Source organism: Marmota marmota, unplaced genomic scaffold, assembly GCF_001458135.2.
Source record: "Marmota marmota marmota unplaced genomic scaffold, marMar, whole genome shotgun sequence".
In the NCBI taxonomy this organism is placed as follows: Eukaryota; Metazoa; Chordata; class Mammalia; order Rodentia; family Sciuridae; genus Marmota; species Marmota marmota.
Window position 1 is genome coordinate 20,822,862 of NW_026000005.1, and position 26,177 is coordinate 20,849,038.

The 26,177-nt window shown below is 36.8% G+C and overlaps 1 protein-coding gene across 2 annotated transcripts in view; it reads left to right on the plus strand.

The window, feature by feature from the left end:
- Positions 1-10,787: 10,787 nt before the first annotated feature.
- The window catches only part of Casp8 (caspase 8), a 45,960-nt gene continuing 30,570 nt past the window's right edge, over positions 10,788-26,177 (plus strand). Inside the window, exons 1-2 of one of the 2 annotated variants that reach the window (XM_015481254.2) lie at positions 10,788-11,196; positions 12,801-12,872. In XM_015481254.2, the coding sequence (XP_015336740.1) occupies positions 11,172-11,196; positions 12,801-12,872 (97 nt within the window). In that variant the 5' untranslated portion in view covers positions 10,788-11,171. The remainder of the gene's footprint in view (positions 11,197-12,800; positions 12,873-26,177) is intronic. The other variant, XM_015481256.2, reaches the window with a different exon arrangement.

Genomic DNA, 26,177 nt, shown 5'->3' on the forward strand with positions numbered 1-26,177 from the left:
AGAGCTAACTATAGCTACTGGGATGGTCCCTCAATTCTTCCCTTTACTCACAGGAATAGCTCCTCTGGTTCTACCTGAAGCACACTAAACCTTCTCCTACCTTTCCAGCAGTCAGCTCTCAAAAAGTCTGTCTTACATCCTCATAATGGTAGTGGGGTTGCTTGGAGTGAGATCTGCCCAAGAAAGCTGGATCAAAGGCTGCTTTCAGGTCCCATCTAGGGTGCCAATTTTGTTACTATTGCTCTGTAGTATAGTAAGGTCTGGTATTGTGATGCCTCTTGCTTCACTCTTCTTGGTAAGGATTGCTTTGGCTGTTCTGGACCTTTTATTTTTCCAAATATATTTCATGATTGCTTTTATAATTCCTCTGAAGAATGTCATTGGGATTTAATAAGAATTGCATTAAATCTGTATAACAGTTTTGGTAGTATGGCCATTTTGACAATGTTAATTCTGCCTATCCAAGAGCGTGGGAGATCTTTCCACCTTCTAAGGTCTTCTTCAATTTCTTTCTTTAGTGTTCTGTAGTTTTCATTGTAAAGATCTTTACTTCTTTTGTTAGACTGGTTCCCAAATATTTTATTTTATTTTTTGAGGCTATGGTGAATGGGGTAGTTTTCTTAGCTTCTCTTTCAATGAATTCATCTCTGATATATAGGAATGCATTTGATTTATGGTATTAATTTCATATCCTGCTACTTTGCTGAATTCATTTATTAGTTCCAAAATGTCTCTGGTGAAGTTTTTGGATATTCTAAATATAGAATCATGTCATCAGCAAATAGTGAGTTTGAGTTCTTCTTTTCCTATTTGTATCTCTTTAATTTCTTTCTTCTGTGTAATTTTCTGGCTAGAGTTTCAAGGATGATGTTGAATAAAAGTGGGGAAAGAGGGCATCCTTGTCTTCTTCCAGTTCTTAGAGAAAATGCTTTCAATTTTTCTTCATTTAGAATGATATTGGCCTTGGATTTATCATATATAGCTTTTACATGTTGAGTATGATCCTACTATTTCTGTTTTTTTCTAGTGTTTTAAACATGAACCAGTGTTGTATTTTGTCAAATGCTTTTTCTGCATTTATTGAGATGATCATATGATTTTTGTCTTTAAGTCTATTGATGTAATGAATTACATTTATTGATTTCCATACGTTGAACAAAACTTGCATCCTTGGGATGAACCCTATTTGATTGTGGTACACTTTCTTTTAAATATGTTTTTGTATGCAACTTTCTAGGCTTTCATTGAGAATTTTTGCATCTATGTTCATCCAAGATATTGATCTACAGTTTTCTTTCCTTGATATGCCTTTGTCTGGTTTTGGTATCAGGGTGATACTAGCCCCATAGAATCTTTTTGAAAGAGTTCCTTTCTTTTCTACTTCATGTAATAATTTGAGGAGTATTGGTGTGAACTCTTCTTTAAAGGACTTGTAGAACTCAGCTGAGAATCCATCTGGTCCTGGGTTTTTCTTGGTTTGTAGACTTTTGATGGTGTCTTCTGTTTCATTGCTTGAAATTGATCTGTTTAAATTGTGTTTGTCCTCCTGGTTCAGTTTGGGTAGATCATACATTTCTAGAAATTTTGTCAATATCTTCAAGATTTTATATTTTATTGGAATATAAATTTTCAAAATAGTTTCTAATTTTCTTCTGTATTTCAGTAGTGTCTGTCATGATATTCCTTATGAATTTTAGTAATTTCATTCAGTTTTCTCTCTCCTTTGTTTCATTAAGCATGGCTAAGGTTTATCAATTTTATTTATATTTTCAAAGAACCAACTTTTTTGTTTTATCAATTTTTCAATTGTTTCTTTTGTTTCAATTTCAACTCTTATTTTAATTATGTCTCATCTTGTACCGCTTTTGGTGCTGACTTGTTCTTTTTCTGGGGCTTTAAGATGTAGTGTTAGGACTTTTATTTGTTGACTTTCTATTCTTTTAATGAATGAGCTCAATGCAATGAACTTTCCTTTTAGCATAGCCTTCATGGTGTCCCAGAGATTTTGGTATCACTATTTACGTCTAAGTATTTTTTTTTTTATGCTGATTTCTTCTGTTATCAATTCACCATTCTATAGTGTATTATCTAGTCTCCAGGTGTTAGAGAAGCTTCTATTTTTTAAAAATATTTATTTTTTTAGTTGTAGATGGACACAATATCTTTATTTTATTTATTTATTTTTATGTAGTGCTGAGGATCAAACCTAGGGCCTTGCATATGCAAGGCAAGTGCTCTACCACTGAGCCATAACCCCAGCCCCTCTATTTTTTATTTTACTGTTGACTTCTAATTTCATTCCAATATGATCTGATAGGATACAGGTTATTATCTCTGTTTTTTTTTTGTGTGTGTGTGTGTGTGTTTGCTAAGAGTTGCTTTATGACATAAGATATAGTCTATTTTGGAGAAGGATCCATGTACTGGTGAAAAGAAAGTATATTCAGGGCTGGGGATGTGGCTCAAGCGGTAGCGCGCTTGCCTGGCATGCGTGCGGCCCGGGGTTCGATCCTCAGCACCACATACAAAACGAAGATGTTGTGTCCGCCGGAAACTAAAAAATAAATATTAAAATTCTCTCTCTCTCTGTCTCTCTCTCTCTTAAAAAAATAAAATTAAATTAAAAAAAAAGAAAGTGTATTCACTCATTGATAGATGAAATACTCTATATATGTTCATTAAATCTGAATTATTGATTGTGTTAAGATCTATCCAATGGTGAGAGTGGTGTGTGTCAAAGTCATCCAGTATTATTGTGTTGTTGTCTATTTGATTCTTGAAATTGAGAAGGGTTTGTTTAATGTTTGTAGATGCTCCATTTTGGGGGGCATAATATTCATTATTGCTATTTTTGTTGATGTATAATTTCTTTAAGAAGTATGAAAGCCCTTCTTTGTCCCTTTTGATTAACTTTGGCTTGAAGTAAACTTTTTCTAATATGAGGATAGAAACTGCTGCTTGTTTACATAATCCATGTGAGTGATATATTTTTTCCCATCCTTTCACCTCCAGTCTGTGGATGTCTTTTCATATGAGGTGAGTCTCTTGGTGACAGCATATTTTTGGGTCTTGTTTTTTAACCCAATATGCTAGTCTATGCTTTTGGATTGATGAATTCAGGACATTAATGTCCAAGGTTATTATTATTATTATTATTATTATTATTATTATTATTTCTCATTCACAATTGTTTATTATAAATATTTATCTTTGATTGGTAGACACGTCCAAGATAATACAGTAAATTTACTTTTTGTGAAAAGAAAATAATGTAAGCATAGCTATGACAAAACAAATTTAGGAAATAAACACAAGAGGTACACTGTTTCTCTTTATTTGACTTATACAATGTTATTCTGAAAATTATAGTATATTCTTAGTTGTAGTCTAATGTGATTAAAAAAAAACCTCACTAATAGCTCACCCTCAATTCTTGCTCCTTATCAAGATAGGGAAGAAAATTCTAGTGGTCAGTTATTTCTGAAGGTATATCCAAGGTTATTATTGAGATGATTTGCATTCCTGGTCATTTCTAGTTTTTATTTTGAATTAGTTTCTCCTTTGACTAATTATTCCTTTAGTGTAGTTATACTTGTCACTTTTTTTCCCCATTTCATCTTCATGAATATTTTGTTGAGAATATTTTGAAGTGCAGCCTTTCTGATTGCAAATTCTTTTAATTTTTGTTTAACATGGAAGGTTTTTATTTTACCTTTAAATCTGAAGCTTGATTTTGCTGGATATAGGATTCTTGGTTGGCATTCATTTTCTTTCAGACTCTTGGAATATGTTATTCCAGGATCTCCTATCTTTGAGGGTCTGGGTTGACAAATCAGCTGAGATCCTTTTTGGTTTCCCCTTACATGTAATCTGATGCTTTTCTCTTGCAGCCTTTAAAAATCTATCCTTATTCTGTATGCTAGACATTTTTATTATAATGTGACTTGATGTGGGTCTGTTGTAATTTTGCACATTTGGGGTCCTATAAACCTCTTGTATTTGATTTTTCATTTCATTCTTTCGATTGGAAATTTTCTGATATTATTTAATTGAAAAGATTGTGCATTCCTTTGGTTTGTATCTCTGCACCTTTATCTATCTGGATAAACCTTTAATTTAGTCTTTTCATGTTATCCCTTAGTCCTTGGAAATTCTGTGTCAGGAGCTGCCACATAGGAGCTGAGCACCCCTAGCTTTGAGTGATGGAAATGTGGAGACTGGCTTCCTTCACCTGGAAGCAGGTGGATCCCCATCTCTGCTCAGCAGAGGAGCACAGCTTTGGGAGTGGGCTGCCCCTTTTAACATTACCTCTTTTGCCTTATATGGATGGAATGTTCTTTCAAACAGCCTCGCCTAATAAAACCAAGGTTCAAGGTGTACATCTCTCTCTTTCCTGCCTGCCTTGTCCACTCTGTGGAAGCTGGGGCAGAGGAGCTGTCACAGAATCCAAAGAAAAAGCTATTTTCTCTTTGTATGATTTTTTCATGCCAGCCCAGTTCACTGGAGTGAGCCTGGCTGATTTAGTCATGTATCATGACAGTTCTGTTCATGGTTTCTTAACATCTTCTCTCGTGGTCAACTCTGTTTTCAAGATTATATATTCTTGTCTTCATTGCCTGAGGTTCTGTCTTCCAAGTGGTCTTATCTGTTGGTGATGCATTCACTTTAATTTTAAATTTGGTTTATTTAATTGTTTCCTTCATTTCAAGGATTTTTTTTTCTTTTTTTCAGATTCTCTCTTTATTGAAGTGATGTTTTGCTACCTGTATTTGCTCTCTTACATCATCCTTTACTTTGAAGATCAGTTTAACTATGTACATTCTAAACTCCTTCTCTGACATTTCTTCCACTTTAGTGTCAATGGATTCTGTTACTGGAGTATCTTGGTTTGCTTGGGGCAATTTGTTCCCTTCCTTCTTGATGTTTGTGTATCTACCTATCTAACACAGTTTCTACCCTGTGGACTTATCATGTTCCTGAAGGTTTCCAGTACCTCCCTGTTTAGGGGGAGACAAATGATAACAACAACCAGCTCAAACAATTTACAGCATTAAACTAAATAGTTCCTACAATGATGTATACAATGTTAATTATCACAATAAATAAATGATATGATCAGTTATTGCCTATAACATAAACAGCAAGTTTGCAAAAATTTCAAATGGTGGATAGGGAGAGAACAGAAGTGATATAGGATGTGATGATTATGAAGGAGGAGGTGAAAAGACAGAAGTAAAAGATTAAAGTAAGAGTGAAAGAGAGAACAATCGATATTGGCTGTTAGCAGAAGAAGAAAGAATCAAGGGAAACAGGTAGGATAAAGACATATATATAAAGCAGAAATTTTTAAAAAGTTGAAAGTAAAAGAATAAAAACAAGGGGCTGGGGTTGTTGCTCAGTGGCAGAGCCCTTGCCTCACACATGTGAAGCACTAGGTTTGATCCTCAGCACCATATAAAAATAAATAAACTAAAGATATTATGTCCATGTATAACTAAAAACATTTTAATAAAAGAATACCAAATAAAACTAAAATAAATTAATCAAACACCCTAGTTCACAAAAAAACTAAAACATGTAAAATAACTGGCTTCACAAATGCTAGAGATGAGGAGAGCGGGGACAAAAGGAAAATTTACAAATATCCATGTACAATTAAGGTCACAACTAATCAGTGAAAAAAAATTTAAAAAATATTGATGAAAAGTTAAAGAATTCTTTCTGTTGGAGTTCAAAATATTCTCAGCTTTTCTTCTTAGCAGTGTTAGGTGGGGTCTTCTGGAGTGTGATGCTCCACCGTCTGGAATGCTAGAGTGAGAGTTCCTGGAGGCCAGGTTTAAGCTTGATGGGCTCCAGCCTCTTTGCTGGATGCTATTTGGTCTGGAGATTTTATATCAGCACACCTCCAGCACCCACTACTTGCTGGTCCACATTGGAAGACTTTACCCCAGGGATTTCCCCCTGGGTTCCACTTGTGTGGTAGGGGAGCCAATTCATAGTTTCCTAGGTTACCTGCAGACCTCATGTTTCCTTGTCTCATTTTCAGTCTCCAATTTCCCCTGTGCCTGCCCTTCCAGGTTCCTGGCCAGATGTGTCTCTCTCCCAGCCAGTTCTGCAAGTAGTCGGATTGGAGGGGGAGAGGTAGACCTGAGTGGGTTTCTGCAACCAGTTGTCCCCTATGTAAACCCCTCTCCATGTTTGATTTTTTTTCTGGTCACTTAAGCACAGTCTAGGTCATGCTGCTTGTGTTCACTGGGCCTGTATTTCAGGCTAAACTCAGGTTTGCCAAGAATTGGCTTCCTCTGTTGCTGGTCCCCACAACACAGCTGCAAAATTGTTTCTTCCTTTGTCCTCCACAAGCTGCCTGGAGAGATGGAGGCTTTTTTCCCCACCCACGAACATCCTGCATCAAACCCATCAGGTTTTTTGGGCAACGACCTTGGTCTTTAAACGCTCTGTACCCAGACATGCCTCAAGCCTCCCTAAAATGTGGGTTCCTTTAATTCCCTTATCTCTCTACTATGCTCATGGAGGGACCTCTCTGGCTGGAGCTTCCTGCCGGCTGTGGCAGCAGCTGTGCCTCTGGGAATTTTTCCTTATTCAATTATAAACAACCCCCTATGTCCCCTGTCTGCTTTGAATGTCCAGTTTTAAATTCCAGTAAGTACCCCCCTATCCCACTTTTATTTTGTTCACCCACCTTGCAGAGAAGCTGCCTGTCTGCTTTCTTGATTTCATGCCACAGGGCAGCCAGGAACATGACCTCCTCTATTCCACCATCTTTGATTTTCTCAAGCTAATAATAATCTTGAGGAAGAAGAATAAAGTTAGAGAGGTATTACACCCCCTGATTTTAAAGTATATTACAAGGGCCAGTGATATGGCTCCATATTAGAGCACTTGCCTGGCATGTACAAGGCTCTTGGTTCAATCCCTAGCATTAAAAAAAAAAAAAGTATATCACACTCCCCTATTCAGAGAAGTACTATTCACAATTGCCAAGTTGTGGAAGCAACATAAATTCCCACCAAGATATGAACGAGCACAATAAAGAAAATGGAATATCATTTAGTCTTAAAAAGGAAGGACATTCTGCCATTTGTGACAACAAGAATGAACCTTGAAGACATTGTGCTAAGTGAATGTGCCAGTCACAGAGACAAATACTGCATGATTCTGCTCATATGTGCTATCTAAAATAGCTAAACTTATGCAATTGAAAAATGGAGCTGGGGAGTGGGTGAAGTGGTCATAAAGCTTCAGTTAAACAAAATAAGTATGTTCTAGAGATTTTCTGTACAACATTGTACAGAATCATCCACAGTACTGTATTGTACACTGAAAATTTTTATTAAGGGGTTACATTTCTTTTAAATGTTCTTACCACCATAAAATAAAATTTATAAAATGATGAAAAAGAATTCATATACATAAAAAGGTCAAATTGCATTTCCATTTAATAAGTAATAAAAAGAAATTTTTGATCAATTTACACTCAGGAAATTTTCTGTATTGAGGTAGACAGAAGACAGAAAAAAATTTCTAACTCAATTTTTAATTGGCTTTGTTTGCAATTCTATAATCAGGCAGCATTCTAAAATAAAAGTGGTTCAGAATGTTCTATTCTTCCACATGGGCTGGTTATATTTATAGCCAGATCCCAATTCAGTTTGCAAGATGCACATACCCCTGAATCCACAAGCACAACATAAATAATTTCTTTTTAAGACACTGTTGCAGAAAAATTCTATAATCATCTCCATAAAACCTGAAATTTTTTTGAATAATGTAATGCCTCTTCTGTAATTTTTTTTTTTTTTTTTTTTTTAGGACTGGATACCGAACTCAGGGGCACTCTACCATGAGCAACATCACTAGTCCTTTTTATTTTTTATTTTGAGATATGGTCTCATTAAGTTGCCAAGACTGACTATGAACTTGTCATCCTCTTGCTTCAGTCTCCCAAGTAGCTGGAATCCTGGTGTGTGACACTGTGCCTGGTTCCAAAGGAAAAGTCCTAACTTGATAAAAATCATCACACGCCAACGAGTTAGAGGATTTGAAGCTCATTGAACACTCATAAGCTGTGGTCAACTTGAGGAGAGCAGAAGTTTCCCGGCTGGGCCTCCCTTCAGACACTGCCACCCACTGCCTCTGCACTGAGTCTTGTGTGGGGAGGGTAGTTTTCCCTTGGGAGGCCTGCCAGGTAAAGCCTTTGTAATTGCCTATAGTCAGGCCAGAAATATTCCAACATAGGATTTGGTCCTGAAACCAGACTCCTCAACTTCATCTTTTGATTTTTTGAAACTCATAAGAGGAACATAGATTATTCTATCATGGATCCTTTTAAGACACTGTGGTAGAAAAATCCTATAATCATCTCCATAATTCATGGATCCAAATGGGTTGGTCTTTGAGGGCCTGTGTGCTGAATCAGGTTAATAGTCTGAGGTCACAACAGACCGGGGTCATGATCAAGATCACTCCAAGCAGCATGATAAAGCCTCCCTGGAGGATACAGCATAACCCCGAGCTCCAACATGGACAAGCCAAGAAAAGGTAATCCACTAGGTCTACTTTAGAGAGAGAATTTTTCCTAAGCCTGTCAATGGTTTTACTTTGGCAAGCTTGTTGATCCAGGTACAAAATGAGTCATTGCCAATTAAATAGCCCTCTCCTTGGCCAGCAGAAAGGCTATGCATTTTTCTAATATTATTTGAGGAATTTGAGGCTCTGTCATGCCTTTGAAGCTAAAGTAGTACTATTAACAATCTCAGTGAGGGTCAAAGACAAATTGTGCAGGACACTTTCTGATTCAATTATCTCAACATATGCTTGAAGCACATGTTCATGTGAGCAGAGTTAGCAATATCATACCTGGCAATCAATCTGAGAATGAGATTGATTATCTGCCTATTTGGGGTTCCCAATCTGTTTTAGTCAGCTTCTTTATTGCTGTGACCAAAAGACGTGACAAGAACAATTTTAAGGAGGAAAAGTTTGTTTTAGGGCTCACAGTTTCAGAAGTCTCAGCCCACAGATGGTTGACTCAATTCCTCGGGGCCCAAGACAAGGCAAAACATCTTGGTAGAAAGGTGTGGCAGAGAAAAGCAGCTGGGGATGTGGTCACCAAGAAGCAGAGAGAGAGAGAGAGAGAGAGAGAGAGAGAGAGAGAGAGAAACTAAGCTCAGCTCAAAAAACATATACCCCAAGGCTGGGGTTGTGGCTCAGTGGCAGAGTGCTTGCCTAGCATGTGTGAGGCACTGGGTTCGAGTCTCAGCACCACATATAAATAAATAAATAAAATAAAGGTTCATCCACATCTAAAAAAATATTTAAAAAAAAAAAATATATATATATATATACCCCAAAGGCATGCCTCCAATGACCCACCTCCTCCAGCTACCCCTACTTGCCTACAGTCACCACTCAGTTAATTCCTGTCGGGGGATTAACCCACTGTTTGGGTTAAGGCTTTCATAACCCAATCATTTCACTTCTAAACCTTCTTGCCTTGTCTCACACATGAACTTTAGAGGGACACCCCACATCTAAACCACAACACCATCTTACTTGGTATAGTGCCATGTGCTCAATGAATGGGGGTATTTGAATTCTTGGAAATCTCTTACTAATACCTACATGTGCATCTTCATTGGTAGGTGAAAGGCAGGTGACAACATGACTTTTATAAAAGAAATACTCTAATAGTGCTGAGAGTATAAATGTCATTATTTACCAAAGGGTCAACCAGCCAAAAGTCCCTATAGGTGGCAAAGTGTATGAGTGGAAGTCAGAAGTTCATGTAAGGCGGGATGGAGTATAGGAGAGCAGAAGCCTCTAGTGCCGAGGCCAGGAGAGCCCCCGTGGTGCATCTCACATCCCTTTTCCCAGATGTTCCACTTGACCACAACTTTCATAGGAACAAGATGGCACCTATGAAGGTGGTTAATGAATTTGGCAATTTGGAAGTCTGGAAGAGAGAGAGAGGAAGGTTAGGTCTACACCTCCTCCACCCCTGGAGTGCTAAAGTGCTCAAGTTCTATCAGATAGTGGGAAAAGCCTTGTCTTGGGATGGTGTTTCAATCCATGTGACTGAGCCTCAGTTTTGTCATCCATAATATGGGAGAATAATCCCCTGCACTACTGTGAGACTCAGTCACAGTTCACAAAAAGGGATGCAGTGTACAGTTGTGGCTCCAGTGTTACTGCCTTGTTTATAAAAATGTACACAATTTGAAGGCAAAAGGAAAAATTCAAACAGGAAACAGGTTGAGAGTGGCAAAGAGAGGGTGTGGGGCTCAGGGACTAGGCCAGATCACACTCACATGACTTCTATTCCAGGCTCACCTCGACAATCACATGAGCTACAGTTTCTGAGAACATAGCCAGGGACTCTAGTATTGTCCATACTGGGCCAGAACCCCTTCTCCTTTTAGCGAGTGTACAATTTTCCCACGTTTCAGCTACAGACCAGCTTTGATCCTTTAAGAAGAGCCCCTGAGATATGATCTTGGGGAAGAGGCTGGTCAATGATTTCAGGCTGAGATTTGGACCAGGGCACAGAGGGAAAATCCCACCCCTGGACTCACTGCAAAGAATTAACAGCATAAAATTTGCCGTTTTATTTATTTATACTAAACGGAGTCGCAAATGCTTGCCAACAAAGTATGTCCAGCTTCCTTGTTGGCAGTGGGTGCATTGAATTAGCTGTCATTTCCCTCTGGAGAGGCTGGAAATCAGCACAGGCTCCTTTAAATATTCAAAGTTTCCTGTTGGAGCCAGTCATCTCTGTCCTTCCAGTTTGGGGTGTAAAGTTGACTCTGGTTCTTTTGACTGAGAATTTTTCTTTCTCTTTTGCCAAAGACCAGAGTCTGCCCTTCTGCTGGAAGAAAATGTTTTCTTTCATAGGTGCTCCTTGCTTTATCTCTGGTAATTTTTAAAAATCCTGCTAAATTCACTAGTACATTCTGGACGGGAGAACAGAGAAACAGGAAGAAGGGAGCTGGAGGAGGCAGACAAGCCGGTAGAGTGATCGAAAGTAAAAGAAAGCTTCTTCCTGGAGTCCCCGCCCCCCACCAGTCTGTTTTTCGGGGATTTTCTCCCCTGTGGACGAGTCTTGGATATTGAAGCATTTGGAATTAGGCAGTTTGGGGGACGTGGTGACTGGGATGGTTCCGGAAAAGGTTGGATCAGGTGAGTGCCTGATGCAGTGGTGGCTTCTTCCACTGGAAACCCAGAGGCCTCCCCCTGTCCTGCCCATCGGGGGACACACTTTCTGCTGTGTCCACATCTCCTTGGTTCCTCTGAATCACAGTGACTGCCTTGACACTCTTTGAATCTGTTGCACTTCCGTCCCCACAGTCTCCCCAGCCTCAGCCCAAGACACTGTCTCTGAACCAGTTTGGAGAATTGCAGAAAACTATATTGATCGACTCATGTTTGTTTTCTCTTCTGTTTGGATCTGAGTTAATCATTCTGTGGGCTGGAGATGACTGGAGTCCTCCTCTTTGACACCCACAGCCCTCTCCTTCCTTCTCACCCTCTTGATCTTCCAGGACAGCTCTCTAATGCTTTTCACATGAGTCCCTGAATTAATCTATATCAAAGTGTGTTTTGGGATGTGTATGCTATTTTTAAAACTACGTGACCTTGGGCAAGTAATTTCTCTGTTCTTCTGTTTGCTCATCATTAAATTAAATTAAATAATACATCCCAAGAGCATTGTAAAAATTGAAGGAGATAAGGCCTGTCAACCACTAACAATACTGACAGGCACTACTACGGTACTCAGTAAGTGTTCACAATTATCTTCACATATTGATATTAGTCCTATTTTAGTTTGCTCATTTCATTTCTTACTTTTTTTTTTTTTTTTAAGTGAGCACCCTGCTCTTCCGGTTCTATCGACTTTGCTGGTACCAATTTCAAACTGGTGCTTATTGTTACGCGATGCCAAGTCTTTTTATTTTTTTAGATTGACACAAATATTTGAACACCTTTTTGGGGTATGGTGTGGTAACTGGGTGCACGTATACAATGCATAAAAATCAGATTCACATTTCCGGCTCTCACAAATACTGAGGACAATATGAGAACATAGTTGGTTCATGGCAGAAGAGTTGCTGGTGGGGATGTGATGCCGATCAGACCAAGCCCTAAACCTTCCACAGCCCCACCTGCCCACCAATCCCTAGCCTGATCCAACTTGAAAACCTTTGCCAACCAACAGGGACAAATGCATTTTGCAGGCTGCCAATGTATTTACGCATGCCTTCCTACACTTTCGCTATTTGAGTGTCTGCAACCCGGAATTCCATGTTCATACCTGTTGTCCCACTACAGAGTTTCCTTTTCTTGTTGATTTGTAGGCAGTTTTGGAATATTCTAGATATCATTACTCCTTCTCTGGTGCTGGAACGCATTCATGAAATATTTATTGAATGAAAAAATTAAAGTCATGTTGGTTAGCACAGAAAAATCTTTAAGATTCTGAAACATGAAGAGAAAGTGTTCTTGGTTATCATTTGGTCTAAATTGTTCATGTGGAGGGAGGAAATGGGTTCAGGAAGTTAAATGACTCATCCAAAGTCGCAGCCAGACCAAAGTTAGGTGTCCAGGATTCCTGACTAGCTGTGCTCCATACACCCCAGCCTGCTCTTTTCAGCTGGAGAAGTAGACAGTGCCACTCAAGCTGCTCGGAGCCAGCCTTCTTCCTATAGTGTTTGTGACTCAGCAAGCAGGAAGTATAGAAGGTTCTGCCCCTTCAGGTTTTGATTCGCTTTTGCCTCCCGTCTTAGATGCACAGACAGTCATAGAAGAGACCTGCGAGGAAGGTGCTGCTGTTGTGAGGGACCCAGGATTTGCCTCTGGTAAGGTTGGCTAGGCTTTGGGGAGGAAGGTCTTTCATTCTAGAGCTTTCTGGGGCTGCCGAATGTGGGATCTGGAGGCCATGTGGCCCTGGAGGCGGTCCGTGTATTGAGTGTTGATGGGGAAGCCATGAGAGTTGTGGGATTTGCTGAGGGCCCCACACAGTATACAGATCCCCAGGCCCTTCCAGCTTAGGTTGGTGCAGTCCTAGGGGTTTCTGAAAAGTTCTTGTACTTGGGTACAGCTGTCTGTAGTAGGCCTCATCCTTATCCCGGCCAAACTTGCCAAAGAAAAGAAACCAACATTGAAATTTAAATCTGAACTGATTTGGTCGCTACAGTTCCCCACCCACCAACACACACACACACACACACACACTTTTAGCAGTTCAATCCTTTTTAAGAAATTAACAAAAACGAACCAGCCCAGAAAAATGATATAAGAGGGAGCACAGATTTAAAAAATCAAATGTGTACTTTTGAAGGATTAAGCATTTTACAGGTGAACTTATAAATTGCATTTGGTTTACAAATGACAGGGTTAGTTATAAATTTTGTTGAGGGTTGACTGCCTTTACTGGTTCATTAGTACCCTAGGCTCAGGGCCCTGGTGTCTGTAGTGTTTGTGTGCAGAGGGGAAGTTTGTTAGGTTCTAGGGAGCTCATGGTCTGGGGGGTCACCCAGAACTGGAAACAGTAGCAGTAGTATCCCTTTAGAGTTTGGCCCTGAGAAGATCTTTCAGAGATTCTCAAGCTTTGAATGACAGACAGACTTCTGTCATGTGAGTTTTGTCCTCTGCCCCTGCACTTTGAGGTAGTTGTCCAAATCACTAAGGAGCTGGGATGCTGCACGGTTATTCAATGAGATTAGCAGGCCTCATCCTCATCGTGACTGGTAAGGCAGTGGCAGAGTCCAGACTCTGGAATGAAAGCCTGAGGGTTTGATTCAACTTCTAGCCCTGGCTCCTTAGGCTCAGACCTGCTCTTTGCTAGAGTGAATCTATTAAATTCTCCTGCTTTTGTAGGTTTGGTTATTTTTAACTTTTAAGATTTTTTTTTTGTTTTGTAATTTTAGCCATTAAAATATTATGATTATTAGCCTTTCTTCATTGAATTCCCTCACTGCCTTTCACTTGTAACATTTTAGAATAAAATCTGAAGCTTTATAGCATCTGCTGTAAAGATTTTTTAAAAATCTTGATATTTTTTAAAAATTTTTTTATTTATTCTCCCCCCCTTTTTCTTGTTCTAAATAGTTATACACGACAGTAGAAGGTATTTTGACATACCATACATACATAGAGTATATCTAAATATTTAAATATATCTAATCCTCCTAGGCATTTTCCCTGCTAAATGTCATTTATGATTTGATAGAAAATCCGCTTAAAAAGCATTGCCATATTATTGCAAAGGTAATGAGATGAGTGAGCTAAGATGGCCACAGGAGACAAGTGTCAAAACACACACATCATGTCACTGCAGCCTTGGAACATATTATTTTTTTTATATTGTATGATGTCAGAAAATGCTGTTGAATATGTAATAAGAATCTTAAAAAGGTTCACTCCTTTTTGACCTGATAATATTACTTCCAGGAAATTATTCTAAGAAAATAATTAGAGATGTATTCAGAGATTTGCATCTTAAAATCATTTTAAATGTAACAAGAGACTGGTTATGTAAATCATAGTCCATCCATACATTAAATGCTTTATGAATTTGAAATTCACGTTGTAGAAGAAAAAAATAAAGATATCACAATATTCCTGCAATATTATTAGTGACAAAACCTGCTTATACAGCAGAAATGTGATGTGTTCAAACATAATGGAAAATGTATATGAATAAAATATTTGGTAGGAAAGGGAGTGAAAGGTGGGTTGCTTCTCATTCTTGAGATGGTCCTCATTCTTTCTCTCTCTCTTTTTTTTTTAAAGAGAGTAAGAAAGAGAGAGAGAGAGAGAGAGAGAGAGAGAGAGAGAGAAAATTTTTTTAATATTTATTTTTTAGTTTTCGGTGGACACAACATCTTTTGTTTGTATGTGGTGCTGAGGATCGAACCTGGGCCGCATGCGTGCCAGGCGAGCGTGCTACTGCTTGAGTCACATCCCCAGACCCTCATTCTCTCTTGATTATTTCTTGCTTTATTCCAAAGGTATCTCTCTGTTGAGAAAGCCTGCATTATCCCTTGAATGTGATCTGCATTCCTAAAATAATTCTAGAAATATAGGTATTATTAGGTATTTGTCTTTGGACTTCAACAGAGGTTAAAATTGATTTAAAAATTTAAGAACAGTTGATTTAATGCTATCAAACAGAACTGGACATAGTTTATATCTTGTAGCATATAAATGAAAATAGGTCTTTCAGAGATTTTAAATGTAAGTACATTTAGAACACATAATGCAGGCACCTGGTCAAAATTGCAGTTGGTAAAACGGTGCAAAGGGGCAAAGAATTTTCAAAAAGCACTTCAAAAATTTTCACTTTCACTTCGCCCCCCACTCTCCCCACATACATGTGCAGGTCCACAGCTCTGCTTTCCTCAGGTACCACTGACTCCTGTGTGAGTCAGAAATCCGGGAATACACAAATAATCTGTGAATATACAAATTAATTCATTATGTAGATCAACAAATATACAACCTAGCTTCCCATCTTGTCTAATAGCTGAATCAAGTTCCCTTGTGTGTGCTAGCATACTTAACCCTTCTTATGCAGATAAACAGTTGTTTTGGGTCAGTTGTTATTTCAACTAATATTGCAATGTAAGTGTACTGATTTTTAGTACACTTATATTTAAGTGGATGTAGGAAATTAAATCAGAATCCTGAAATTGTAGGTTCCAGGTTCATTTTATATTTCAACAGAGAAGGCCAAATTATACTTACCTACTAGGCATCATGATGTGTGCCTATCATTCCAGTGACTCCAGAGGCTGAGTCAAGAAGTGTCAAAATTTAGACTTAAAAAGGCTGGGGGCATAATTCAGTGGTACTCATTGGCCACTGGCCTCAATCCCTAGTACTGGAAAAACAACAACACATTATACCTACGTGTTTTTATTTCCACCATCTCAATACTGTGTATTGTAATTTTTGTACTTTGCCAAAATGGCCTACTGTAATAATTTCAATATGTTTTTTTTTTATTGTAAATGAACTTGAGCATTTTAGGTGGGCAAGATTTTTTTTATACCTATTTTCCCAGCTTCTTGAGAGGCTAAAGCTGCAGATCCTGAGTTTGAGGCCATCCTGGGCACCATAGCTAGGCCCCATCTCAAAAACAGAAAAGAAATTGAACATCTTTTCAAAGGCTTAAAATCTGTTTGTCTTAAAATTGAAAGTTACCGGTACTTTTCTGTGAACTGTCGTCTTGTGATCCTTACTTGCTTGTGTATTGTGGTTAATGGCCTCTTTCATTTAAAAAAAAAAACGACTTACAGGAAACTTAAGAAAATTAGCCCCTCCCCCATTAAAAATCATGTATGTTGCTGTTTTTTTCCCTACTGCAAAGTTTACTTTTAAATTTTGTTTGGGTTACTTTTTCAAAATATTTTACTTATTGTTTAAGGACAAAATCAATCTTAGGTAGCTTTTAGTTTCTCTGTTATATTTGCAAAAGTTTTTCATCAGCAAAATCATTTCAAAAATTATCTTGTTTTTCTTAGTACTTTTTAAAGTTTCAAATCTTTGATCTATCTGCAATTTGTTTTGATGTAAGGAGTTCAGTTAGTATCCATTTTGGTTTGTTTTGAGAAGTTTGCTCCCTTGTTCTAATCACCGTGTGTTGAAAAAGCCATGTTAAGGTGGGTAGCCCTTTTAGTAGTGTTCATTTGGGGCTATTCGTCATTGCTAATGTCTAACTCCAGTGCCTTGGAGTCACAGACTATGGGTTGCATTATTTCTAGGCTCTGGAAATCTATGGTGATTTTGTGGTCAATATTTTGTGATCAGTTCATGTGTTTGAAAAGGAAGATGTGGTGTGTCCCGATAGTAAAGAGCGTTGTTAGCATTCATCAACTGTGCCACTCAAATCCTCTGTGGCCGTCGTTCTATTTAGTCTACTAGATTTTTTGGTTTCTTTGAGAGATGTATGAAAGGTTTTACTATTTGTGGGGGGCGGGGGGAGTAAGATTTTAGTTATTTCATGTTCTTAAGGACTTAGGCTCTAATATTTTGTTTTAAAAACAAATGTGATGATGTCATTCTTCTGTGGTGTGGTCTCCTCATCTGGCCTGGGAGGCACCATCCTGCCCTGGACTTCCCCTGCAGCCACATTTAATGCTCTGCCTCACCCACTTTCGCACACTGCATAAATGAAATAACCCACTCAAACCAGCATTTTATTTACACAGATAATGTCTGCAAATACTCTCCTTAACACATTCTAGAAAAAAAAAGGCTAATTCCCTTCCTTAATCCTCACCCTCTAGTCCTGGTCATCTTTTCAATGCTTCCAAGGGGACAACATCTTGGCTTCAAAGTGTGTGCTTGCACAACCTCCCTCATTTTTATTTTCTTCTTTTATACATATACCTATTGTCTCTGAAAATCTAGGGCATCATTTTGAATATTTTTAAAAAGTAGATTTAAAAAATTATATTGTAGGGCTGGGGTTGTGGTTCAGTGGTAGAGCTCTCGTCTAGCACATGCAAGGCCCTGGGTTCGATCCTCAGCACCACATAAAAATAAATAAATAAAATAAAGGTACTGTGTCCAACTACTTCTTAAAAAATTACATTGTAACTTGTTTTTCTTGCTTTTTCAATACTTTTTGGATGTCTCTTCACTTTTATTTCAGAAGATGAAATACATTACCCTTTACTGCTGTATGCTCTCCCATAGTGTGTCTGTACCTTAGTTTGCCTGACCATTCCTTTATTGAAGGACATTTGGGTGGTTTCGGGTTGTTCAGGGGTACACATAATGTTGTGGTTTGTGAGACCTCATGGATGCACCCTGTTGTGTTTTCACAGAGTGTATTTAATGGGCTTACTAGTTTGTTCTCTTATAGGCCCAGCAGTTTTTGTTTATTACATTTTGCTGGACTGTATTTGAAATGCCTTTCTTTTTTAAAAAAACTTATTTATTTATTCTAATTTGTTATGCATGATATCAGAATGCACTTCATTTCATAGTACACATATGGAGCACAATTTTTCTTGTCTCTGGTTGTACACAAAGTAGAGTCAAACCATTTGTGTCTTGATATGTGTCTTAGGATAATGATGTCTATCTCATTCCACCATCTTTCCTACCCCCAAGTCCCCTCCCTTCCCCTCCTTCCCTTCCTTCCCCTTTGCCCTATCTAAAGTTCCTCCATTCCTCTCATGCTCTCCACTTACCCCCACTGTGGATCAGCATCCACATATAAGAGAAAATATTCAGCCTTTGGTTTTTTGAGATTGGCTTACTTAGCGTGATATTCTCCAATTCCATCCATTTACCTGCAAATGCCACAATTTTATTCTCTTTTAATGTTGAGTAATATTATTTACTAAAATAAATATTATTTAATAATATTTATTTATTTAGTAATATATATTTGTGTATATATACCACAGTTTATCCAATTATCCATTGGAGGGCATCTAGGTTGGTACCACAATTTAGCTATTGTATATTGTGCAGCAGCACAATAAAACATTGATATAAACATTGATGTGGCTGTGTCACTGTAGCATGCTGTTTTTTAGTCCTTTGGATAAACTGAGGAATGGGATAGCTGGGTCAAATGGTGGTTCCATTCCAAGTTTTCCAAGGAATCTCCGTACTACTTGCCAAATTGGTTGCACCAATTTGCAGTCCCACCAGCAATGTATGAGTGTGCCTTTTCCCCAACATCCTCACCAACACTTATTGTTTGTATTCTTAATAGCTGCCATTCTGACTGGAGTGAGATGAAATCTTAAGAGTAGTTTTAATTTGCATTTTTCTAATTGCTAGAGATGTTGGACATTTTCTCATATATTTGTTGATTAATTACATATCACCTTCTGAGAAGTATCTGTTCAGTTCTTTGGCCCATTTATTGATTGGGTTATTTGTGGGGTTTTTTTTATATCAAGTTTTTTATACATCCTAGAGATTAGTGCTCTATCTGATGTGAGTGTGGTAAAAATTTGCTCCCATTCTGTAGGCTCTGTCTTCACCTACCTGACTGTTTCTTTTGCTGAGAAGAAGCTTTTCATTTTGAATCCATCCCATTTATTTATTGTTGATTTTTATTTCTTGCGCTATAGGAATCTTGTTAAGGAAGTTGGGGCCTAATCTGACATGATGAAGATTAGGGCCTACTTTTTCTTCTGTTAAACACAGGATCTCTGGTCTAATTTCTATGTCCTTGATACACTTTGAGTTGAGTTTGTGCATGGGGAGAGATAGGGGCTTAATTTCATTTTGTTGCATATTTGTTGAAGAGGCTATCTTTTCTCCAATACATGTTTCTGGCACCTTTGTCTAGTATGAGATAACTATATTTACGTGGGTTTGTCTCTGTGTCCTCTATTCTTTTTTTTTTTTTAATATTTTGTTTTAGTTGTAGTTGGACACAATACCTTTATTTTATTTTTATGTGGTGCTCAGCATTGAACCCAGTGCCCTGCACATGCTAGGTGAACGCTCTACGGCTGATCCACAACCCCAGCCCCCTGTGTCCTCTATTCTGTACCATTGGTCTACAAGTCTATTTTGGTGCCAATACCATGCCTTTTTTGTTACTATTGCTCTATAGTATAAGTATTATGATGCCTCCTGCTTCACTCTTCTTGATAAAGATTGCTTTGGCTATTCTGGGTCTCTTATTTTTTCAAATTAAATTCATGATTCTTTTTCTCTTTCTATTAGGAATGAAATTGGGATTTTAATAGGAATTTCATTGAATCTGTATAATGCTTTTGGTAATATGGTCATTTTGACAATGTTAATTCTGCCTATTAGAGAGCATGGGAGAGCTTTCCATATCCTAAGGTCTTCTTCAATTTCTTCCTTTAGTGTTCTGTAGTTTTCACTGTAGAGGTCTTTCATCTCTTTTGTTAGATTGATTTTTTGTTTTTGAGGCAATTGTAAATGGAGTAGTTTTCCTAGTTCCTCTTTCAGAGCATTTGTCATGAAATGCCTTTCTTAAGTAAGAGAATTTTCCGAACAATTGATTGATCAATTAATTCATCTAGTTTAGGAAATTTTGCAAACCTCATACAGTGCATAACCTTCCAAGACATTGTCTCTCTCCATTTCCTTGGTCAAAGAAGCTCATCTAAACAATTATATGTTTCAGATGGAAAGGAAGAGAAGAGGTTATGCCTCATAATTTTAATTCTAACAATTTATTCTAAGGAAATGATCAAGGATATATGTAAAAGTCTTTAAATGATATTTTAACAGTAAAGATATAGATTGCTTCCAATAAGCTCTTGATGTACCCACATGCTATATAAATCAAGAAACATTAGAAATGTGCCATAGGAGTGGTAGTGGGTATATGTTTGTTATAAATGGTAAGTGAGATAAAAGCCAGTAGCAGTTATACAAATTTGTATATGCAGCCTGATTTCCACTTTTATATCAATGTATCTTAGTCTGTGAGGATATGTGCTATGATAGTGATAACTGTGATCATATTATAAATTACTGTATTTTCAGTTTTCACACACAAAAATAACTGCTAGTATAAACAAGAAGGGAAAAGAATTTTTTTTTAATTAGTGCATTATAAGTATATGTAACAGTTGGGTTCTTTTTTTTTTAAGAGAGAGAGAGAGAATTTTTTAATATTTACTTTTTAGCTTTTGGTGGACACAACATCTTTATTTCATTTTTATGTGGTGCTGAGGATCAAACCCAGCGCCCCATGCATGCCAGGTGAGTGCACTACTGCTTGAGCCATATCCCCAGCCCAGTTGGGTTCATTTTGACAAAATCATCATAAATGCATGGAATTTGATTTACTTCATTTCAATCCCTGGTGTTCCCCATCACTCTCCTCCTCCCTCTTCCTATTCTCCTTCCTCTACTCTACTGGTTTTTCTTTCACTCATTTATTTGTTTATTTTTGATTGGTGCTTTATGGACACATAAAGGTGGAATTCACTGTGGTATATATATGTATAAACATAGCATATTTTTTGTTAAATTCATTCCACATTTTCTTCCCTTTCTCATCCCTCCTCCTGCCCTCACTGATCTTTCCAATATCTTTATGATATTCAGATCCCACTTTCTTTCCCTTATTTTGTTCTACTTTCCATATATGAGAGAAAATACTTGACCCTGGATTGTCTGATTCTGGCTTATTTCACTTAGCACATTGTTCTTTAGTTCTATCTATTTATCAAATGCCATTATTTTGTTCTTTATGGCTGAGTAAAACTCCATGGTGTGTGTGTGTGTGTGTGTGTGTGTGTTGTTTTCTTGATCCACTCACCTAGTGATGGGCATCTAGGCTGGTTCCATAATTTGGCTATTGTGAACTGTGTTTCTATAAACATTGATATGATGCAGCCCTATAGTATGCTAATTTTAGTTTCTTGGGATAAATACCAAAGAGTGGGATAGCTGAGTCAAACTCCATTGCTAGTTTTCTAAGGAATCTTCACACTGCTTTCCAGAGTGGTTGTACTAATTTTTGGTCTCAACAACAATGTATGAGTGTACCTTCCCCCCATATCCTCACCAGCATTTATTATTATTTGTATAATAATAAATTTGATAATTGTCTTTCTGACTGGCATAAGGTAAAATCTTAGTGAAATTTTAATTTGCATTTCCCTGATTGCTAGACATGTTGAACATTTTTTCATTTATTTGTTGACCATTGTGTTTCTTCTTTTGAGAAATGTCTGTTTAGTTATTTTGCCCATTTGCTGATTGGGTTATTTGAGTTTTTTTATATTAAGCTTTTTGAGTTTTTTTAAATATATATTTTGGATATTAATCTTCTATCAGAGGAGTAGCTGGCAAACGCCTTGAGCTTTAGGTGTCTTGCTAAGTAAGTTAGTGCCAGCATCAATATTTTGTCCCTTATGGTTTCTTCTAGCACTTGCAAAGTTTTTGGTCTAATTCCTGTCTTTGATACAATCTGATTTGACTTTTGCTCAGGGTGAGAGAGATCAAATTTCATTATTTTGATATAGATAACCAGTTTTCCTAGAACCAGCTGTCTTTTCTCCAACATATTATTTTGGCACCTATGTCAAGTATCAGATGACTGTAAGTATATAAAGGTTTGCCTCTTTGTCTTCCATTCTAGTCCATTGATCTTCATGTCTATTTTGATACCAATACCATGCTATTTTTGACATTATATCTCTGTAGTACAATTTGATAATAGGTATTGTGATGCCTCCAGCCTTGCTCTTCTTGTTCAGGATTGCTTTGGCTATTCTGGGTCTTTTATTCTTCTTAATGGATTTTCTAACTGTTTTCTTTTCTAGTTTTAAAAAGAATTTTATTGGTATTTTGATGGGATTGCATTGAATCTGCATAGCACTTTTGGCAATATGTCCATTTTGACAATATTAATTCTATCCAAGAACATGGGAGGTCTTTCCATCCATCATAAGGTATTCTTTATTTTTTTTTTCTTCAATGTTCTATAATTTCCCAAGCTTTTTTTTTTTTTTTTAGGTTACTGTGAATGGGATAGTTTAAATTTTTTTTTTAGGTTACTGTGAATGGGATAGTTTTCCTGATGTCTTTTTCAGCATAATTGCTGTTGGAGTATAGGAAAGCTCTTTATTCATATACTTTGCTGAATTTATTCATTAACTCTAGAAGTCTTCTGGTGAAGTTTTTGGGATCTTGTAGATATAGGACCATGTCTTCAGCAAACAGATATAATTCTTCTTCTTTTCCTATTTGTATTCTGATTGTGCTGGGAAGAGTTTCACAAACTATATTGAATAGTAGTGGTAAGAGTGGACATCCTTGTCTTGTTTGTGATTTCAGAGGAAATGCTTTCAGTTTTTCTCCAATCAGTATGATGTTGGCTTTGGGTTTGTTTCATATAGCCTTTATTACGTTTAGGTAAATTCCTTCTGTTCCTATTTTCTCAAGCATATTTTAACACAAATGGGTGCTAAATTTTATAAAAGGCCTTTTCTGCATCTATTGAGATGATCATATGATTCTTGTCCTTAATTCTGTGTATATGGTGCATTACATTTATTGATTTGCATATGTTGAAACAACCTTGTATCCTTGGGCTGAAACACACTTGATCATGCTGTATTATCTTCTTGATGTATTTTTTAATGTGGTAGAATTTTTCCAGCTATGTTCATGAGAGATACTGGTCTATAGTTTTCTTTCTTTGATGTGTCTTTGGTTTTTGTAACAGGGTTATACTGGCTTCATAGAATATATTTGGGAATGTTCCCTCCCTTTCAATTTCGTGGAATAATTTGAGAAAGACTGGAATGAGTTTTTCTTTAAAGATTTGGTAAAACTCAGCTGAAAATCCTTCTGGTCCTGGGCCTTTGTTTGTTAGAAGGCTTTTAATTGCTGTTTCAATTTTATTACTTGATATTGTTCTATTTATTTTTTCTCTATCTTCCTGGTTCAGTTTGGACAAGTCATATGTGTCTAGGAATTTGTCAATGTCTTCTAGATTTTCTAGTTTATTGAAGTATAAATTTCCAAAATAGTTTCTAATGATATTCTGGATTTCAAAAATGTTTGTAATATCTCCTTTTTTATCTCTAATTTTGTTTATCTTTTCAAAGAAACAGCTCTTTGTTTTATTGATCCTTTGTATTTTTTTTTTTAATTCCCAATTTCATTAATTTTGTCTCTTAATTATACACTGTCTTCTACTGATTTTGGAATTAGTTTGGTTTTTCTTTCCTAAGGCCTGAGGTAGAGCATTAGATTATTTATTTGGAATCTTTCTATTTTCTTCTTCTTATTATTTTTTAAGAGAGAGAGAGAGAATTTTTTTTAATATTTATTTTTTTAGTTTTCGGTGAACACAACATCTTTATTTTATTTTTTTATGTGGTGCTGAGAATCGAACCCAGCGCCCCGCACATGCCAGGTGAGCGCGCTACCGCTTGAGCCACATCCCCAGCCCCTCTATTTTCTTTTAATGTAGGCACTCAGTGCTATAGATTTTCTTCTTAGAATTGTCTTCGTACTGTTCCAGAGTTTTTGATACGTTGTATCTCTGTTCTCATTTGTTTCTAAGAATTTCTTCTTTCATTTTTTCTATGAGAGTATTATTAAAAACTATTATATAAAAGAGTATTATTCAATCTCCATGTGTTTAAAAGTCAGTTTCAAGTACCCTAAGCAAAAATAGCACCTTAGAAATACTGTTCTCCAGAGTCTTGGGCTGGGAGTCAGTGGTAGAGTGCTTGCCTAGCATGTGTGAGGCACTGGGTTCAATCCTTAGCATCACATAAAATAAACAAATAAAATGAAGGCATTTTGTCCTTCTATGGCTATAAATTTAAAAAAAAAAAAGTATTCTCCTTCAGTGGCATATACCTGTTTAATCCAGACACCTCATTCCAACAAATTATTTCTTAAAAGAGTTTAATATATTTTAAGTTATTTTGGAAGAAATGCAACATCTTATTTTTTGGCTTTTTAATTGATACTTTATGGAGGCAGTATGACAACTTATTGACACTAGAGGAATCTCCTCTACCACCTTCATTTCTTAAAGAGAAAACATTTCAAAATGAGGCTTTCTTTGAATAAAACAACAACAACAAAAACAAACACAGGAAATGAGAGACCATTTCAATAAAGAAATAAAGATATTAAAAAGAAATCAGGGGCTAGGGTTGTGGCTCAGAGGTAGAGCTCTTGCCTACCAGGTGTGAGGCACTGGGTTTGATCCTTAGCACCACATAAATATGAAAAAAGAAAGGCTAAAAAAAAAAAAAGAAATCAGAACTCTTGGGCATGAAGTCACAATAACTCAAATTTAAAATTCACTTGAAGCATCACCACAAATCAGATTATAGAGATGGCCTGAAACACAGCGATCCTCCTTCCTCAGCTTCCCACGTTTCCAGGATTATAGGCTTGTACCACCCACACCCAGCCTGTATTTGCTTTATCAACTAATTATTTAAATCTTCTTTAAGTTCATTGAACATTTTAATAATCAGTTTTTAGTCTTTCTCTGGAATTTCTTCCACTTCCATACTTGTGGGTTCTTTTGATGGAGACTGTGAATTTTGCAGGGAGATTTGTTTGCCTTTTTCCTCACATTTTCTTTTTCTTTTTTTTAATTCTGGTTTGTTATATATGACAACAGAATGTATTACAATTCATATTACAATATATAGAGCACAAAAATTTCATATTTGATTGAATACAAAGTATATTCACACCATTTGTATCTTTATACATGTACTTTGGATAATCATGTCCATCACATTCCACCATCATTTCTAACCCCATGCCCCCTCCCTTCCATTCCCACCCCTTTTCCCTATCTAAAGTTGGTCTATTACTCCCATGTTCCCCCTCCCTACCACACTATGAAACAGCTTGATGCTGGTTGTTTTAATGAATCATAATAATAGCCATTATTTATCAGGTGGTTAGTATGTGCCCAATACTGTTAAAACACTTCATGAACTAAATTTCTTTTTAAAGTCATGTTTGTTGAGATATAGTTTATATATGGTACAATTTACCCCATTCAGTTTTATAGTTATATGAATTTTGATAACATAAATATAAAAAATGACAACATATATATATGAATATATAGTACTACCATCAGGATACAGAATATTACCTTTTTCTCCTTTACTTCTTTTTATTAAACAAATAGAGAAATTAATTTTAATATATTTTCATTTAACCCAATGGATTACCAACATAATTTGCAAAGAGAATAATTGTTAGTAAGATATTTCATGTTTATTTCTTTGTGCTAGTAATTCTTTGGAGTCTAATGTCTATTTAACACACAGCACACCTCAATTCAAGCTAGACACATTTCAAATACTCAGTGGCCTTATGTAACCAATGGCTGCCATATTGGCTCCTTTCTCCATCTTTCACCTTTTGGTGAGACTTATGCTGTAGGCTGCATGATAAGTCCCTTTGTTATGTGGTTTCCTGTTGAATTCCATCAGAAAGGGACACCAAAGAGATGAACTTAGAATATACAAGAGTAGAGTAAGGTGTTTTAATCCTTCCTATAAGACTCTATTAGACTGTGAGTTGGTTTCTACATGCTTTTGGTGGGAATAACTTCAGTTAGATCACCTTCTCCTACAAGTTTTTCATAATGGCTCTCTGTTATTTCACCTCTTACCTCTCCAAGTTTATGGAAGGAAAGG